The following is an 18,331-nucleotide window of genomic DNA, read 5'->3' on the forward strand; positions in this document are numbered from 1 at the left end:
CACACATACGTCAATACCTCAGGGCTTCTCCTTTCAGAATTGTACGTAGTGTATATCTTTTGCTTTCCGCTTACTCATATAGTTTAATAGTTAATAGACAAGATGTATTTACCAAAGCGAGGCTAGTAGGCGGTCTGGTAAAGTATGCCTAATTAACTTAGAACTTTAGAAGGCTAATGAGTCAAGCTTTTCTTCTTCGTTTTCTTCTGATACATGAAGCAGATGCTCGGGCTAAGTAAGGCAGGGCGAGAAAAGATAGAAAAAAATAAAATAAAGCCAAGGGTAAAAGCAAAAGCAAAATTAATGATCATACATTATTATCCAAAAGGAGTTTAGAGGTGCGGGCGTTAATAGTCTGAAAGTGCTTAGACCGTGGAAATAGCGCTCTTGCTAATACGGCTCCGATGACATATTTGAAGGACCAACCCACTCTTAACCACCTAAAGTGAAAGTACCTAAGCACATCCTATGGACCTGATATCGGCCTTAACAATCAATTACCGCCTGTGACCGACAGCTATTCGTCCGTCCCGCCCGGCCAAACCAGACATTACTTCCTTCAACGACTTGATCCCTCCGCCTTCCACTCGGTCCTTCCCATATTTTCACGACATCTTTTTCCCCAAACTACCTAACATAAATCCCTCTTTCTATCATTCACTGTTATATTATTTCCGTCTTTATAATTATTATCCTGCCCTACCGGCAAACCAGTCGCAATGGAATCCCCAGCAAGGTGAGCTCACAAATACCCCGCCCCCGCCCCGCCATTCAATCATCAAAATCTAGGTACAGAGAGCTTCAGGATTGCGCTTGCGAAAGCTATTATTGCGTAACTCTGTCTCTTTTTTAATAAGGACGGAACTTCCGGAATTTCGTATAACGAATTGCCTTTTTATGTACGGAATATGGACTAACAATCCCTCCCTAATAGTGGTGTGGAGCTGAAGGACAACACGGTCATCGTGGTCCTCGGCGCATCAGGAGATCTTGCAAAGAAGAAGACGGTACGTAATCAATGACTATTTTACCACAATTTAAAGCTCCCTATCTAATTTAAGTACTATAGTTCCCTGCCCTCTTTGGCCTCGTAAGTATTTACATCAAATCCGACGTGCCCGGCGCGGCAGATTAGGAACTAACGCACTCGGAAGTACCGCAACCAATTCCTCCCTAAAGATGTCAAGATTGTAGGATATGCGCGAACGAAGATGGACCACGAGGAATACCTCAAGCGAGTCAAGTCATATATCAAGACGCCCACCAAGGATTTGGAGAAGCAATTGGCAGAGTTCTGCGAGCACTGCAGTTACGTGTCTGGCCAATACGACCAGGACGAGTCCTTCTTGAACCTCAATGCTCACCTTGAGAAGCTGGAGGATGGTCGTAAAGAAACACACCGTCTCTTTTACATGGCCCTCCCCCCTAGCGTATTTACTATCGTCTCTCAACACTTGAAGAGATGTTGCTACCCTCCCAAGGGTATCGCGCGAGTTATCGTAAGGACATTCTCTCCAACGCAGCGTCTCGAAACATATTTCTAATTTTTCTTTGCGATTAGGTTGAGAAGCCTTTCGGAAAGGATCTTGAAAGCTCGCGCGAGCTACAAAGGTCTTTGGCGCCTGACTGGAAGGAGGACGAGTTGTTCCGTATCGACCACTATCTTGGAAAGGAGATGGTGAAGAACATTCTAATTCTTAGATTCGGTAACGAATTCTTCGGTGCTACCTGGAACCGACACCACATAGACAATGTCCAGATCACATTCAAGGAACCCTTTGGTACGGAGGGTCGTGGCGGTTATTTCGACGAGTTTGGAATTATCCGAGACGTTATGCAGAACCATCTGCTCCAGGTTTTGACGCTGTTAGCCATGGAGCGACCTATCTCTTTCTCGGCAGAGGATATTCGTGATGAAAAGGTCCGTGTACTGCGAGGTATCCCGGCTATCGAGCCGAAGAACGTCATTATCGGCCAGTACGGAAGGTCCCTCGACGGCACCAAGCCTGCTTACAAGGAGGACGCCACCGTTCCCAAAGACTCGCGATGCCCGACCTTCTGCGCTCTAGTCGCTTACATCAAGAATGAGAGGTGGGACGGCGTTCCGTTTATTATGAAGGCGGGCAAGGCACTGAACGAGCAAAAGACGGAGATTCGAATTCAGTTCAAGGACGTTACTAGCGGTATCTTCAAGGACATTCCCCGAAACGAGCTCGTGATGCGAATCCAGCCGAACGAGAGTGTTTACATTAAGATGAACTCTAAGCTGCCTGGATTGAGCATGCAGACGGTTGTCACAGAACTCGATTTGACATACCGACGACGATTCTCGGACCTCAAGATTCCCGAGGCGTACGAGTCGCTAATTCTAGACGCGCTTAAGGGTGACCACTCCAACTTTGTCAGAGATGACGAGCTTGACGCTAGCTGGAGGATCTTCACCCCCTTGCTACACTACCTCGATGACAACAAGGAGATCGTCCCAATGGAATACCCCTATGGTGAGTAGAAAACATAAGCCGGTGTTACTGAACACGTACTAACCTGCATAATAGGCTCGCGAGGACCGGCGGTCCTTGATGACTTTACATCGTCATACGGGTACAAGTTTAGCGATGCTACAGGTTACCAGTGGCCGATGACATCTGCCGCGCCCCCTAACAAGTTGTAAGTAGATATCGGCATGGCGTTTCAGCGACAGATTTTGGGCAGTCTTTAGACTTGCATAGAGCGGGCAACCCACTGATATCTTCCCCCGATAGTTAATTTTTAGTCTTGTACTGGCGGTATCCATCGCGTGCGATGTTGACTAGACTACTGGTAAAGGGGCGCATGAGAATGTCAAGCTTGGGGCGCGGAACGAAAAATGTGATCTCCTTTCAACGTGGGATCTTCGGATAGGGGGCGCGCGGGACTATTAATAAGGTCTGCCACCGATATTTCCATATCCATAGAAAGCAATGTTATGCTCTGGTTTAAGCAATTTTTTAAGTCGTGATCTTGATGTCTTTGTTTCATAAGGTGAGGAGCCTCCTGGATACCGTATGGGACGACCGTGGGCATATCCATTCCACATAGGACTTTTAGCAGACGTGTGGTAAGGATTGCGGGGGTCCACTGCTGTAGACTGTAAGCTGATTGACATTGATATAAATGCCAAGGCTAGATGTTATGTAGATATGCTACCATACCCACGGTACCATTACTGTCATGCATTGAGAAGTACATACGGCTCATAGTGATAGATGTTGGACAATAAAGATAAGTATCGGTCGGCTGTAATCCCAAGACTCGTGAGTTACTCTATGCTCATTCATTCAGCCGCGCTACTTTTTTCAATTAAAAAGATTCTATTATGATGTTTCCCGCGGATCACGCTGACTATGAGAGTTAGGTACTCATCACCGTAAGCTTATTGCATTTACCAACTCCCTATCTCATCATTTGGTTTAGGGGTTGAGTAGGTACTTCGAAACCAAGGGTCGAAGGGTTTGATTGTCGACGTTTGTCGATGGTTTCTATTTTCTACATACCTTGTAAGCTGCATGAAGACGGGCCAAAGGGATGAATACTACCTAACGTATTTCCTGGTAGGTTGCATGGTAGGACTTCGAATTAGCCCGATCGCCTTCGATTTTGACATCTACATACATATATGTAGAGAGTGCACATAACTAGACCGGCCAAGACCGAGCTCGGGGAGCCTTAGGACACCGAAGCTATGCGCATAACCCACATCCGCATCATTGTTCTTCTCGCCGTATAGTTATAATACGCCGTATTTAGAGAATTTTATTGGACCCGCGATTGGTCTGGACTTGGGCTAGATCTTGGATGATACACTACATACTAACATAGTACCGGCCTCGCGTATTAGCGTAGGGTAGGGCGGTCCTGGGCAAGGCAGAATTTACATAAGGGTAGAATTAAAGATTCATGGGTTTCGATATAATGACATTGTTTTACCTGGTTGATCATTTCCATCCGCCCCCTTTTGATTCGCACAGCTGCACCCAAAAGCGGGTTTATGCCCCCCGACTTCATAGACTCGCCCAAAAATAGTATTAGTTTCCTGTTTCATCTCGGTTGGGTTATTAGCCCGGTGCTTGGCGACTAGTCCATCGCCTCCAGGCAGCAGGCTACTAGGTTACATTTTACATAAAGTCCTAGTTATCTATATAGGACCCCTTTCCTTATAGATTTAACGACTTCATATGTATATATGTATATGTAAGGCATCTATCTATCTGGGTTGGTTTGCTATATGGCAAGTTGTTCGCCATGGGGACCGAATCGATAGACCCGAAGGCGACCTCAGAGTCTGCCGTCGACGAGAAGAAGATGGCGCCGCCAACTGCGTCTGCTGATAATGCGATTACTACGGAAGAAGAGAAAGCGCGGCGCGATGCTAAGCTCCGGCCGGAAAGGGAGGCTGCTTTTAGCGATTATATTGTTCGTTGTCTCATCCAGTATCACGAACGTATTTGGATAATTGCTGACGCCACGCCGGTTTAGAGGATCTTCAAATATGCTACCTTCTGGGATTTCCTTCTCATGGCTGCTGCGGTTATAGCAGCCGGAGGATCAGGTGTCGTACGTATGAATCTTTACAAGTAGACTTACTTTGAGTATATCAGATAAAGCTAATAGCGTGTCTAAATCGAAGACTCTTCCACTGATGAACGTTGTGTTTGGTAAGGCTCTTTACAAAAGTACGACTAAAAGCTTGTTGTAGATGCTTATTAGTCTATAATAGGTGCACTCGTTGGCGACTTCAATGGCTACTTTCTCCCTGTTCCTACGAAAACGGAGGCTGAATTTAGGGCCTCTCTTAATAGGAATGCGTAAGTTTACATCGTGATGCTATGGGCTAGCCAGCCGCTGATTCCATATACAAGATTATACATCTTCATTCTATTTATTGCGAGATTCCTTCTCACATACATTAACAAGGTATATTAATACTTATACTTATCACTTAATGTTTAGAATATCTACTCACTCACAGCAATAGTTTGCCTACCGGCTGATTGGCATTCGGATGTCTGCGGCTATCAGACTCGATTATCTTCGCTGTCTGTTCAGCCAAACGATCCACGTCCTGGACTCAATGCCCCCTGGTGCTGCAGCAGGGACGATCACGACGACGGCGAACACGCTTCAGTTAGGCATTTCGGAGAAACTTGGCGTTTTCGTCGAATTCGTCGTCATGATCATTGCCGCTACTATCATCGCATTTGTATATAACTGGGCCCTTGCTCTGGTTACATGCTCTGTCCTTCTCTTTATTCTCGTCGTCGTGGGCATTATCGTCCCATTCTACGTCAAGGGAACGACCAAAGTCGCCAGGGCGGAGACCAAATCGACATCTGTGGCGAACGAGGCTTTCTCGGCTATCCGTATGGTGGTTGCGTGCGGTGCCGAATCCCAAGTTGCTAAACGTTTCGCTGTCTGGGCTCAGCAAGGACAGAAGCATGGCCAAAGGATTTCGCCTCTTATTGGCATGCAGCTGTGTTTGGTTTTCTTCGCGTTTAACGCGGCATTCGGGCTTGCGTTCTGGTATGGATCTAGATCGTTTGTCGAGGGCCGACTCGATGATGTAGGTACTATCGTTGTGGTACTTATGTCGGTCATGATGATGATTATTTCCATCGAACGAATTTCGACGCCACTCATCGCAATGGGTAAGGCTACGGTAGCTGCTTGCGAATTCTTTACCGTCATAGATGCCCCCCGACCGAGCACCGGCGAACTTAAGGAACCCGACGTTTCAGCGAGCGGCGACATTGTATTCAAGGACGTGGATTTCGCGTACCCGAGTCGGCCGCATGTCAAAGTCTTAGACCAACTTAACCTTCGAATCGAGGCGGGCAAACTTACGGCTATTGTTGGACCTTCTGGGTCTGGTAAAAGTACTATAGTCGGCCTGATCGAACGATGGTATACTCTACATGACCAATATATCATCGCGAAGGCTATCGAAAAGGACCCGGCAAAGGAAGCAGCGAAGAAAGGCAAAGGAAAGAAAAGCCAAGATGAATCCGACGACGAAACCCCCGCTGCCCAGGTTGAAGAGACCGGTCCGGCCGTAGAATTAAAGGGGTCAATAGCTACCTGTGGCCACGAGCTCGAGGAGATCAACCTAAAGTGGTGGCGGTCTCAGATCGGGCTTGTGCAACAAGAGCCATTCTTGTTCAACGACACCATCTATAAGAATGTTGCGTACGGTTTGATAGGTTCAGAATTTCAAGACGAGCCCGAAGAGCGGAAACGAGAGCTGGTAAAAGAGGCTTGTAAGGAGGCCTTCGCTGACGAGTTTATCGACCGGCTTCCAGACGGATACGAGACTCTCGTCGGCGAGAGCGGTACGAAGCTATCGGGTGGTCAGCGTCAAAGAATATGCATCGCTCGAGCCGTCATCAAAAGGCCTAAGATCCTTATTCTCGACGAAGCCACATCCGCGATCGACGTCCGAGGCGAACGAATCGTGCAGGCAGCGCTCGACAAGGTATCGCAAGGCCGAACTACCATCACCATCGCCCACCGACTCTCGACGATCAAGAAGGCCGACACGATTGTCGTTTTGCAAAAAGGAAAGGTTGCCGAGCAGGGGACGCACGATTCCCTCCTGGAGAATGATAAGGGTGTTTACTATGGTCTCGTCAACGCTCAACAGCTTTCGTTAGGAGAACACACTCACGCCGAGGACTCTGAAGGCCCGGAGGAGGAAGAGGACCTGGGAGCGATTCTAAGCCGCGAAAAGAGCGCCGCGGTTTCCGATGCTGCGGATGCGCCCAAGACAGCTCAGTGGAAGAGAAGAGGTCTATTCGGAAGCTTTGGACGATTGCTATACGAGCAGCGAACTCGTTTCCCCTTCTATGCGGTTATCGTCGTGGCCTCCATGTGCACAGCGAGTAAGTAGGAACAATCAAAGCTCGTGAGAAAGGCTTGAGCTAACAAGTAATACCTATTAGCATCGACTCCCCTGCAAGCCTATCTCTTTGGGAAAATCGTCGTCGTCTTTGCTTACATAGATGATATACCTAAATTTACGGCTGAGGCCAACTTCTGGTCCTTGATGTGGGTGGTTCTCGGTATAGGTACGGGCGTAGCATACTTCGTCCTGGCATTTACGTCGAATCATCTTGCTCACGTAGGTATTCCCGCTGTAGTAGATTTGTCTACATACAATATACATACTAAACTTACAAACGTAGTATATCTCCGCGACATACCGACAACAGTATTTCGAGAGTATCTTGTATCAAAAGACATCCTTCTTCGATGAAGAACAGAACTCGACGGGTTCGCTTACGGCTCGAGTCGGGAGTGACCCGAAGCAACTGGAGGAACTTCTTGGTTTAAATATGGCCATGGTCTATAATTCGTGAGTATCCCTCGACTTGGACTTGGGCATCACGGTTACGTTCTTACTAATACGACCTATATAGATTCTTTACTCTCATCGGTTGTCTAGCTATAGCCTTTGCCTTCGGCTGGAAGCTCGCCATTGTCGCTACGTGTGTCACGATGCCTATAGGACTTGCAGCGGGATATCTTCGCCTTAAGTACGAGCTCGAATTCGAGAGCCTGTATGCAGAGGTCTTTGCCGAGTCATCTAAGTTTGCTGCCGAGGCCATCTCTGCCTTTCGAACCGTTTCTTCCCTTACCCTTGAGGACACCATCGGCGATCGTTACGAGAAGTTGCTTAGCCATCACGTCGTCGAGGCTTACAAGAAGGCGAGGCTAAGGACGTTCGTATTTGCCTTCTCGGAGAGTGTCGGTTTAGGTTGCCAGGCTCTCATCTTCTGGTATGGCGGCACTCTTCTGGCCTCGCGAGAGTATAATTCTTTGGACTTCTTGGTTTGTTATATGGCGGGTAAGTGAGAGTCGATCCTTATTTGGGTGAACTGGGAGCCTACACATGAGGTGATGCCTAGCATATACCAGAAAACCCCCGTGTTACTTATAAAACCCGATTTACTAACTACAATCCTTTAACCAGTCATTCAAGGAGCCGAGTCAGCAGGCCAGGGCTTCGGCTTCGGTCCCAACGCCGCCCAAGCCTCAGCAGCCGCCAACCGCATCCTAAGCATCCGCGAGACTCGCAACAAGGACCTAGGCGATAGAAATACTAGCATTCCCGACACACAGGGTGGCATCAAGATCGAGCTCAAGGACGTACACTTCAAATACCCCTCGCGCAACGTCTCCATATTCAAGGGCCTCAACATCACGATCGAAAAGGGTCAGTTCGCAGCCCTAGTCGGCGCCTCCGGCTGCGGCAAGACGAGTATAATCTCTCTTCTCGAGCGCTTCTACGATGTTCAGCGCGGGCAGATCCTGGCGAACGGCACAGACATAGCACAAATCAACGTATACGACTACCGAAGGCACTTATCGCTAGTGGCCCAGGAGCCGACACTGTTCCAGGGCACGCTGCGCGACAATATCCTACTAGGCGCCGACGTAGCGGACGTCAGCGATGAGGACCTACACGCGGCGTGCCGCGACGCGAGTATCCACGAGTTCATCATGTCGCTGCCCGAGGGCTACAACACCGAGGTCGGCAGTCGCGGTGTCTCGCTCTCCGGCGGCCAGAAGCAGCGTGTTGCGATTGCCCGCGCTCTGGTCCGGAAGCCCGAGGTACTACTTCTCGACGAAGCCACCAGCAGTCTCGACTCCGAGAGCGAGAAGCTTGTGCAGGGCGCGTTCGAGAGAGCCGCTGCGGGCCGCACCATGGTGGTTGTTGCGCACCGGCTGGCTACGGTGCAGAATGCCGATGTTATTTTCGTTCTGGGCGAGGGCAAGGTTTTGGAGAAGGGGTCGCATAATGAGTTGCTGAAGAAGAGGGGTGTGTACTGGAATATGGTAAGTCGTGCTTTAACAAACCCCCCGCCTCTCCCCCTTTTTCTACGGGGATAGTTGAACAATTGCTAATATTGCTTCGTATTTAGTGCCAGAGCCAGGCCCTCGATAGGTAGGGGAAGACGTCAAGTATAATGAGGATGAGTATACGTAATAGATAATGTATATGTGGAAAATATAGGGACTCAAATATGGCTGCTGGGGACGACGGCATGTCTAGGTACCTACCTACCTATGCAGCATGATCTCGCAGCGTGGTTTGGGTCGGTTGGCATACGCGATTTTTAGAAATGCCCATTCAGCTCTGGTCTTTTGTATAATACGAAGTCAACTCAGTGTAAATAGAGCATATGATATAGACTTGGAATGTTCATCATGATGTTCGAGTTCGTTAAGACTGCCTAGACTATTCGTTAGCTTGGTTTCTTTTCTATAACAGACTGTTTCTTTAATAGGTACCTGGCATACAGGATTAAACAGCTATGCCATCTATCTATGATATGCCACTTAATTCGGTGTGTACAGTCTTTTGTCCTCAAGATAGCTTTCGTAAGATTCCAGCTATTTACAAGCAATTCAATCAACATGTGGCGATATTAACAGCAATACATCGAGGCTCTATGCGAACTTCAAGCCACCTATATGTTTCATTCGGTCCGGTGATGGAGTTGATAATAGCTCCTTAGTTTTTGGATTGGCTAGGGTTGGCAGCTTTTGCTGACTGAGCGGCGGCTTCTTTGCGACCGGCATATATTGCATTCATTAACATGGCCATATGGTCACAGTCGTCTCGTAGAGAGTCGATACGGTTTCTGATCTTCTCTTCGCAGGCTATTCGTTTCTCGAGCGCTGCTATTAACCGCTGAATTTGCTGCTGCTGATGGTTGGTCCTAGGGGTATGTGTTAGTGTTTACCTTATATATTCTTGCGCGGTAAGACGAGATATAAATAATTAGTAATCTTACATTTCCTGTGCTTCGTCACGGTAGTGTTTCTTAATCTTATTCTTTATGCCAGTTAACTTTTCTGTATAATCCTTGTCGATGCCCTTCTGGATCTCGGCCCGCTTCGATTTCCATCTGTCCTATATAGATTGGGAAAGACGTAAGCATCGAGTATTTGTGGGTAGACTATATTCAATAACGCTCAATCATGATAAGGTACACCAATGAATGGTAGATGGGCATACGATGCTTTCCATAGCCTGTGGTATACTTGTGCTTGGCTTATAGTCGATGCTAAAATTCAATTCAGCATCAGAGCCTGAATCGACTTCAGTTGGAGTAGGCTCTTTGCGACGAGGAGCCATTGTTAGATAAAGTTTCTAATGTAACCAGCTTATTGTATGTATCGGAGTGAATGCACAGAACTGGCTATTGGCTATCAACGGGGATTTTGGGAGCTGGCGAGTGTAATCTTCGTTGGTTGGGTTCACGTTCTTGTTCAATTTGGAGTAAATCCTAGATAATTTATTTTTATTAAATCTTTTGATTAAATTTTAATCGTCTACTAAGATTTTAAAGTTTCGAATTTTGAGAAAGAGTACCTGTCATTACGGACCCGTACACACGTATACATCGTACTTGCCCTCCTCCCTCCTGATGGCTATCAAGTTCTAATACCCCTTTTATTACATAATCATACAACTGCCGCTAAAATATGTATTGTGCTTTTTATTCCGAGGAATTGCCGCTTATCAAGCCTATCAGCCAAAAAATAATTGAAAACCAGACCCCACTGAAATTCGGCCTTCTCAATTCCCCATACGCTGTTTGACTTGCGATTGACTTGCAATCGCGACGAGGTCAATTCAAGTCACGATGGGTCTCGCAGGTCCTAGGATGTACGAAAGGCTTCATATATATTCTACTTTTAATATGTGCTATATGCTAATCTGTATGCTTCTGTAGCCGGCGAAAGCTCCAGCACGATCCGAATAATACGAAATGGAGCCGTGACGAGACCACCTTCGGTCAGAAGATTCTGCGAGCTCAAGGTTGGGAGCCGGGGAAGTTTCTAGGAGCGCAGAATGCCTCACACTCTCATTTACACACGGCTGCGAGCGCCGCCCCTATAAATGTCCTCCTAAAAGACGACACCATGGGTTTAGGTGCGAAGCCCCGGCACAAACAAAACACCGAATGCACTGGCCTTGATGTCTTCAAAGATCTCCTCGGCAGACTGAACGGGAAGTCCGAAGAGGTAATTGAAAAAGAGAGGAAAGTGAAGTCAGAAGTTAAGACTTGCTTGTACGTAGAGAGGAAATACGGCACCATGAGATTCGTCAGTGGAGGCCTCTTGGTTGGAGACCAGATGGCAGGATTGACCAGCACGACTACCAAAACCGAAACTCCTGCAGAGGATATAAAGGAAGAGGGTATCAAGGAAGAGGATATCAAGGAGGAATCAGTCACCTCGTTGGAGGATGTCCCCGATCGCCCCGTGAAGAAACAGAAGAAGGAAAAGAAATCCAAGAAAAGGAAAGCAGAAGACGTTGATTCTGCAGATGAGCCCGACGCCACCACTGAAAAAAAGCGAAAGAAGCGGTCAAAGGATAACACCTCACAGGATGATTCGGCCAGTACTGTAGAGGCTGAAGGCTCTAGTAAAAAGAAGAAATCGAAGAAGTCCAAACAGAAAGATACCGAAGGATCAGAGCCACACGAGTCGGAGAAAAAGAAGAGCAAGAAATCGAAGCAGGATGCTGAGCGCGAGGTTGAGAGCGACGACACGCCTATTCTGTCAGAAGAAACCCGGGTAGAAAAGTCTAAATCTAAGAAAGATAAGAAAGACAAGAAGGAAAGGCATAGGAAGAAGGATAAGAAGCAAAAACAATCAAACACGTCGAATTCATTAACGGATGCATCTATTTCGGCGGACACTTCAACTCCTGCGTCCGGCACTACCCCCCAAGAGAGTGGTGCGTCGACGCCCATTGGGACGGGCACTTCAACTCCTCAACCCTTTTCTGCGCGACATTTGGCTCGATCCCGCCACATCGCATCGAAACGGATGGCCATAGCCGATTTACAAGCAATGAATCAAGTAAGTATTTGACCAGGAAGTTGTTTGTTTTGCCAAATGCTAATTATTGGTGTAGATTTTCATGGTGAAACCGGTTTGATATATAATATTAGCGACTTGATTAATCGGGGTGTTTGCATAAGAGCGCTTAGGCTTTGATACCCGTAGATATATGATCCAATATAAGTCTCGATCCAAAATCGAGAAGAGAAATGAAGCTTAAAATGGGCATTAATAGTAAAGAGACCAGCTGCGCAACCAAGTCTCCTGTGAGCTGCCGTAGACAAAGATTACCTAGTGTTTATACGTACGAAAATAGTTGCATGCTTTTCTAGTAGTTAACTAGTAGTTGGTAAACAAACATCGTGTTAATATCGTGTTACATGGTGGACATAATAGGGAATATCTTATCTCTACATGGCTAGGCCTAGGCTTGGGCTTGGGCTTGCATATCCGGGGTCTTATGGCAGGGCTGAGTTAGCCCCAATTCACCTCACCGCATCGCGCGATGCTCACTTCTTTTTCAGGTATAATGTGTTTTCAAAATACCCTTGTCATCACTTTACTTGAAAATACTATGCTATTACGTCAATGAGGCCCTGTTTATTCTTCCTTTTCAATCAATAAATATACGTGAGAGGTTGTTTATTTTCATCTCACCGTCGTATAAAAGGATGACGGATGAGAGGCCAAACCCATTGCGTCGGGCTGGCTCGTTTCCGCTCCAAGATCAACGGCAACATCGAAGCGACTCTTTACAGCAGTTCGCTCATAATGTACGGCATGTTCCGCCTCAGGGTCGGGATCGCGTCCACTTCGTAGCTGAACCTGAGGAGCTTCGTCCAGTAGGTATCGCTTATGAGGGGCTTTGAGCCTTAGTTAACACATCTATAGTATGAGCTTGTCACCGATGATCGATATGGACATACGCCAATCCTCATGCCATTTTCTCGTACAGGGAGAGATTATGCCAATCCACAATATGCATATGCTCAGCCAATGCCAGTGAATTCGGCGCCTTATGCTACGCCGTGGCTAGATCGAGATCGTCGTAGCCGTCGCTCTACTGCGGACTCATACCTCTCAGATCGTAACCAGCCTTACATACCAGCGAGGAATGAACGCGGAAGAGTCAGGTTTGCTGAACCAGAGAGTTTGCCGCACCGCTTATATCCTCACTCTTCATCGCCATCGCCGCCCGCGCCACCTTCCAGGTACTCAAGCGTCTATACAGAGGATGACCCCAACAATTCGGATTCGGAATCTTCTATTCGTGACCGATCTCGTCCAAGGTCAAGGTATAGCCGACACCAGAGCTCGTACGTGGGCGACTCAGATTCGGACGAAGCAGAAGGCTTCGATGAGCTTATGGGCGGTAAGGTATTTCAATTTATCCCTTCGCGAACTTCTAAGACACTTTCAAAAAGCGGCCATAGTATCGAAAGCGATTTTTCGTTTGAGAAGCCCGAGGATGGGGCCTCTTGCGCAAGGGATGATCCAAATGTTCCTAGGGCCGGCGACATTCTCCACGTATATCAATCTCAATACACTGGGGACGCGGTCTCTGACGGAACACATACTGCAAAATTGACCGTTATACATGACCCTAAAAAGCAACGACAGCCTCTTTTTAGATGGGTGTAAGTTGTTCGGGATTATAGATATTATAGATTAACAGTATACTAACGTACCCCAAGACATCTAGAGCAACGTATGATGAATCTCGATGAACTCTCTGTACGTTAACCAAGCCGCATCCATCCTGCTATCCGCTAATCCAACGATTAGACCGAGATTGCACGGATCCCCGGCGTTACCGACTCGGAACGCAACGGGTTCGCGAAGCTGCTTGCCGAAGTAAAGAAAACCTCTGTCAAGGTTAGGCCTACGGCAAAGGGGAATAATGTGCGACATATGGACCCGAAGCCTATCCGTGTGACCATTCCTCCCGATGGGCGTACAAAAGGCCAGACCTCGAGGTTTGTGACTTGGCTATGCGTGCCGTACTTTTCGCTCGAGAAGTATTCGGGACTTCTGTCGGCTAGCACTGCTTCTTCTTTTCCAATCGAAACCTTACTTCAATCCGAATATGCTCGCACTACGCAAGAGCGTGACATGCAACAGGCTGTCTGCAAGAATGGCGAGGTTCCCGATGGCCATTGCTTCCATATCGCACAGCTGTGGTGTATCGTATTGGACAACAGTAAGTCCGCACCATTGGAAAACCATCTGACCTAGTAATATAAGCTAATTACCGAAAAGCCCTGCTTATCACATGCGGTCGAATGCCAAGTTCAACTTTAAGGGGTGACATTATACGCATAGCTAACGAGCCTTTCAAGGAGTCTATAGGCAAAGGGAAGAAAGTATACGTATCTTACTACGACACTGTCCTTTGGGAGCTTCCGTTGGAGTCTTGCTCAACTTGGTTTGTAAGTTTATTAATCAGTTAATAAAATTGAAGTCAATCACTAAAATATTTAGGACTTCTCGATACACTTCCGCGAGTTCTGGCCACAAGCGATAAGGATCTATCATCGTGGCCGTGTCCTGACAGAAACTGATTGGCCCCGGATTGTCAACATAGTGAAGAATGTAAATACTAGAGTCGTTCTTGACCTTCGTTTAGGGTATGTTCACCCCACATTCATTATAGATACCTAGGTAGGTATAGAAAAGGATCGGCTGACATGAAGGAAGGGCACATCCGCCTCCTCCGGCTATTGGTGTTTTACAACCAATTAGAGAAGAAGTAGAAGGCGCCGAACGCAAAGAATTGGCAACAGAGAATAACGGTAATAAGAAGACAAAAGATGAGAAATATCAGATTGCCGACGACAAATTTCACGTATTCTCGTGGCTGGAGATGGCTGAAAGTGAAGACGATAGCGGAGAGCTAGACGTCGAAGCACTGATTACAAACCTTCAAGAAGCGGAAGATTACCTACTTAAGTCGACGAGTATGAGGGATCGAAACGCATATCACAACTGCAATTTGTCTTCACGGAGTTCTGTCCATGCGTATCTAAGAGGCAAGGGGCTGAGGATAGAAAAAAAGGACGAAGAATCTGTGGAAAAGCGAGGGTACGAAAACAAAATCGATTTCTACAACGCGGCCGACATTGTCTTTTCTTTCTTTCTCCCACAATCACTAAGCGAAGATACACCGACAATCGGGAAATTCTGGGGTGCGGTTGAGAGCTTGGTCGAGGTACGGTTTCCAGTTGGCCTTAAGCCATAGAGAAGTGATCTAACCGGTCGGCGGTGACTAGATACCAGACGCAAGAGTCAACGAGGACGATCGAGTTCAACGAGACAGGGTATCACGACGGAGTGCTAACACACACAATAATCTACACCCGCTTAGATCCACTCTCAGAGGACTAACGAGAGTGATACAATCATTTCAGGATATCCTATCCCACACGCCAGCCGCTCTCCGAACAAAGGTAGAGGTGCCCGACAGTCTCGTCCGTGCTTGGTTGCATTTAGTTATCGCCCTTATTCAGGCGTCGCAGAACGATGAAGCTTGGAACGAAAACATAAATGTCGCCGAGGCTTTGATACGAAGAGGAATGGACGACATCAGTAAGTGGACTATTAAAGCTGCTTTGCTTTTTTCATCTACGTATGGCTCTGGAAGGCCGTTTCTATATTCTATACCTATAAAAGCCGTGCTAAGCCATCGTTGTCGAAGTGGACGGATTACCTACGGAGGACCTGCTCTCCAGCTCCGTCATCCAACCGATGGAACTCGTCACATTAATTAGCTTAAAGCTACTCCAAGACTCTACGGGGACGTATTCAAGCATCAACGACACATATTCTAATTATCTGAAAGGGCTGGTAAGTCTCATTAATTAATCCTCTAGATTTACGTGTTTGATACGAATCAAATTTAATAGGAGAATGAAATCACCGCCAACAGCTCCGATCGTTCGCATCAGTTCCGCATCACCCTTTTCAAGCAAGAGGTCGCCGTGATTCGTCGAGTGATTTCGTCACAGTTGAACGTTGTAGACGGCATGACTGCGCCCCAAAGACCGTATTGGGGCGACCAAACCCGTAGGGAGAGGGAGATGCTAGATAAGGAGCGTGAGAAATCAAAAGCCGAGGCTGCGAGGATGCGATCGCGATCCTATCCAAAGCAAGGTGCAGCAGCATACGTGGACAAGCTCGACACGTACGAAAACTATGGCTATATTAACAACCATAGGAGCGTATCAGTCCTTCCCAGCGCTTACTACTTCACGCCAGCCGGTCACCCTGACGACTTCTCCAAACTGGCATCCACCGATCCTGGCGGGTTCAGGGAGCTCCTCGGTCGCGAGTGTAGGTCCTGGTTGGAGCGCAGGGACAGCGAATTCTTGGAGCTCGACGTCGAGGCGTCACGGCTCGAGATCATGGTAACGCTATGATGTACGGCCCAATTACAATAGAGCGAATCGCTAACATTCCCCCCCGCAGAACGCCAACAAGATCGAAGTGACTAAGGATCGACAGGAAGCAGCGGTCTACGCCTTCACCATGGTCACCATTATCTTTTTGCCACTTAGTACCATCAGCTCTATCTTCGGTATGAACTCGAGCGACGTGCGCGACATGGACCTCGGGCAGTGGGCGTATTGGGCGACAGCCTTACCTACTACCATCGCGGTAATCATCATAGGTCTGTGGTGGATGGGCGAATTACATAACTTGATCGACTGGGTGAGAGGGCTCCCTTCTCGATCGAACAGGAGCTATGCACGAGTGTCGCGCCCAGCTGCTGCAAACGGCGTCATATATTACCCCCAGGGAGACTATCCTGGGAGGTCTGACCCGCAACAGGCGATGAGACCATATAGCCGGGCGACTCCGGGCCCGCCGGTGCCGCGGACGTCATGGCGGTACTAGAGGTAGTACCCAGTATTTGTAGCAGTGTAGTAACATCTTGGATAGCTTGGATAGCTTGGATCCGTTTTCTCCAGTTTGGGAAATTCTCCTATCTAGATCGGATTCGGATATCAAAAATCGTGCAGCCACGTCGACGGTCGCGGAAATCCGCCTCACTTATTCCTGGGGTCAGGTGGCGCTGGTTGGTGGGTGGTTTGCTTTTCGATAATGCCGTCGCAGATCCCTTACACCATGCAAGCCCTCACGCAAGCCTTCCAGCCATCAAGACCAGACGATATACGGTAAAACATGTGCATGCAGCTTATGCTTATGCTTATGCTTCTGCAAGCATCCTCCCCGTCGTGCATGCATCCATCATCCATCCCACGTCGGCGCTCAAAGGAGCAGCAGCAGCAACTTTAGGTCGAGAATATGATCTATGATCGCAAATCCGTCCTATTGTATCGTGCCACTTCGGCTCGTAACCTACCTATAGAAGACCGATTTGCCAATGGACCAGTAGCACAAGGAATCTGACAGTAACTAATTACTATATAGTGCGTATATGTGATTGGACAAAGAATTCCCCCCCCTCTCGGAAAAGAACCCCCAAGTCTTTAGCTCGAACTTTTGTTGGGGGGGTGCCGGCTGTGAGCTGTCCAACTCAGCCCGCAAAGGCGTCATGCAGGCTCCTGCCTCGTCGGGAGTCGAGAACTTACACTAGGGGTCCTTTACCATCCCCTTCCCCCCCTCCCCCCTCCATCCTCCCCGCTTCCCCCCATCTTCAGACTTCAGCCTCTCGAGCCCGTTCTGCGGGAAGCGGGAACGTTCCACCCGGTTCTAGTGACAATTAAAATTGGGCTATTCGCGGCTAATGCTGTCGAAAGACGTCGACGATGCGGTCAGAGTGCACCCGGAGCTGCGAAACTAAGCTGCGATCTGGGGAGGGGGAGGAGGGGGACGATACTACCATAGCTTTACGTCTGCTACGTCATTAGATCGATCTTGATCCTTTGCACCGGTAGTGTGATATCTTATAACCCTACTTTGTTTTGTGTGGCCGGTTCGCATGTAAACAAGCTGCATCGATATGCGAATAATAATAATAATAATCTTGTGGGTGTGGTGGTGTTGTTGTTGTTGTTGTTTAATCGTATATAACCTCCTTAACTTCGATGCCTCCTTATACTTATTACTCGCAATATATTAAAGAAAAAGAAAAAAAAGGTAGGAAGTTGCATTTTATTTCATGACAACTTTTCTTTTTGTATACCTACTTACTTGGAGATGTAGAAAAGTAATAATAATTTGATAGATTGTAGTTAATTTAGAACTTGTATAGCTACTCGACCTGTGTAACATGTTAGCATGTTAGCTATAGCATGTGTAACATGTGTAACAGTAGATCTCGGAGTTTCCCATAATAGTTCGTTTTGTGTCTAAAACCTGTGTTCTTGCGTTACTGCATGACATAATCTTATTAATAGTACGTCACGCGATTTGTTGTCATCTCAGCAGACAAAATGTTTCAAATTAGATTGATTGGTGTAAATCTATGTATACT

At 47.5% G+C, this 18,331-nt stretch overlaps 5 protein-coding genes across 5 annotated transcripts; 4 read left to right on the forward strand and 1 right to left on the reverse strand.

Annotated features, from left to right (window-relative positions):
- Nucleotides 1-1,068: 1,068 nt before the first annotated feature.
- On the forward strand, nt 1,069-2,979 carry F5Y00DRAFT_227134 (glucose-6-phosphate 1-dehydrogenase). The gene is made up of 4 exons (XM_048006434.1): nt 1,069-1,499; nt 1,562-2,501; nt 2,556-2,667; nt 2,763-2,979. Exons 1-4 carry the CDS (start codon nt 1,212-1,214, stop codon nt 2,764-2,766), a joined length of 1,344 nt encoding a protein of 447 aa, XP_047868538.1. The 5' UTR covers nt 1,069-1,211; the 3' UTR covers nt 2,767-2,979.
- Nucleotides 2,980-3,977: 998 nt separating this feature from the next.
- F5Y00DRAFT_227136 (P-loop containing nucleoside triphosphate hydrolase protein) lies at nt 3,978-9,230 on the forward strand. Its single transcript, XM_048006435.1, has 11 exons — nt 3,978-4,452; nt 4,516-4,593; nt 4,667-4,694; nt 4,757-4,844; nt 4,899-4,953; nt 5,015-6,914; nt 6,975-7,153; nt 7,218-7,387; nt 7,452-7,879; nt 8,006-8,871; nt 8,958-9,230. The coding sequence occupies exons 1-11, from the start codon at nt 4,282-4,284 to the stop codon at nt 8,982-8,984; spliced, it is 3,990 nt and encodes a 1,329-aa protein (XP_047868539.1). The 5' UTR covers nt 3,978-4,281; the 3' UTR covers nt 8,985-9,230.
- Nucleotides 9,231-9,550: 320 nt separating this feature from the next.
- F5Y00DRAFT_273182 (uncharacterized protein) lies at nt 9,551-10,177 on the reverse strand (the record flags this gene model as incomplete). The annotated part of the gene is made up of 3 exons (XM_048013126.1): nt 9,551-9,758; nt 9,834-9,952; nt 10,058-10,177. 3 exons carry the CDS (start codon nt 10,175-10,177, stop codon nt 9,551-9,553), a joined length of 447 nt encoding a protein of 148 aa, XP_047868540.1.
- A 511-nt stretch (nt 10,178-10,688) lies between these two features.
- On the forward strand, nt 10,689-11,992 carry F5Y00DRAFT_258461 (uncharacterized protein; the record flags this gene model as incomplete). Its single annotated transcript, XM_048010710.1, has 3 exons — nt 10,689-10,711; nt 10,779-11,913; nt 11,969-11,992. The coding sequence occupies 3 exons, from the start codon at nt 10,689-10,691 to the stop codon at nt 11,990-11,992; spliced, it is 1,182 nt and encodes a 393-aa protein (XP_047868541.1).
- Nucleotides 11,993-12,402: 410 nt separating this feature from the next.
- On the forward strand, nt 12,403-17,048 carry F5Y00DRAFT_176805 (uncharacterized protein). Its single transcript, XM_048004939.1, has 11 exons — nt 12,403-12,737; nt 12,787-13,532; nt 13,590-13,629; nt 13,681-14,095; nt 14,155-14,324; nt 14,377-14,522; nt 14,593-15,103; nt 15,165-15,480; nt 15,590-15,738; nt 15,798-16,298; nt 16,360-17,048. The coding sequence occupies exons 1-11, from the start codon at nt 12,567-12,569 to the stop codon at nt 16,786-16,788; spliced, it is 3,594 nt and encodes a 1,197-aa protein (XP_047868542.1). The 5' UTR covers nt 12,403-12,566; the 3' UTR covers nt 16,789-17,048.
- Nucleotides 17,049-18,331: the final 1,283 nt, after the last annotated feature.

This window comes from Daldinia vernicosa (assembly GCF_022497035.1).
Source record: "Daldinia vernicosa strain CBS 139.73 unplaced genomic scaffold F5Y00scaffold_6, whole genome shotgun sequence".
NCBI classification, from domain to species: Eukaryota; Fungi; Ascomycota; class Sordariomycetes; order Xylariales; family Hypoxylaceae; genus Daldinia; species Daldinia vernicosa.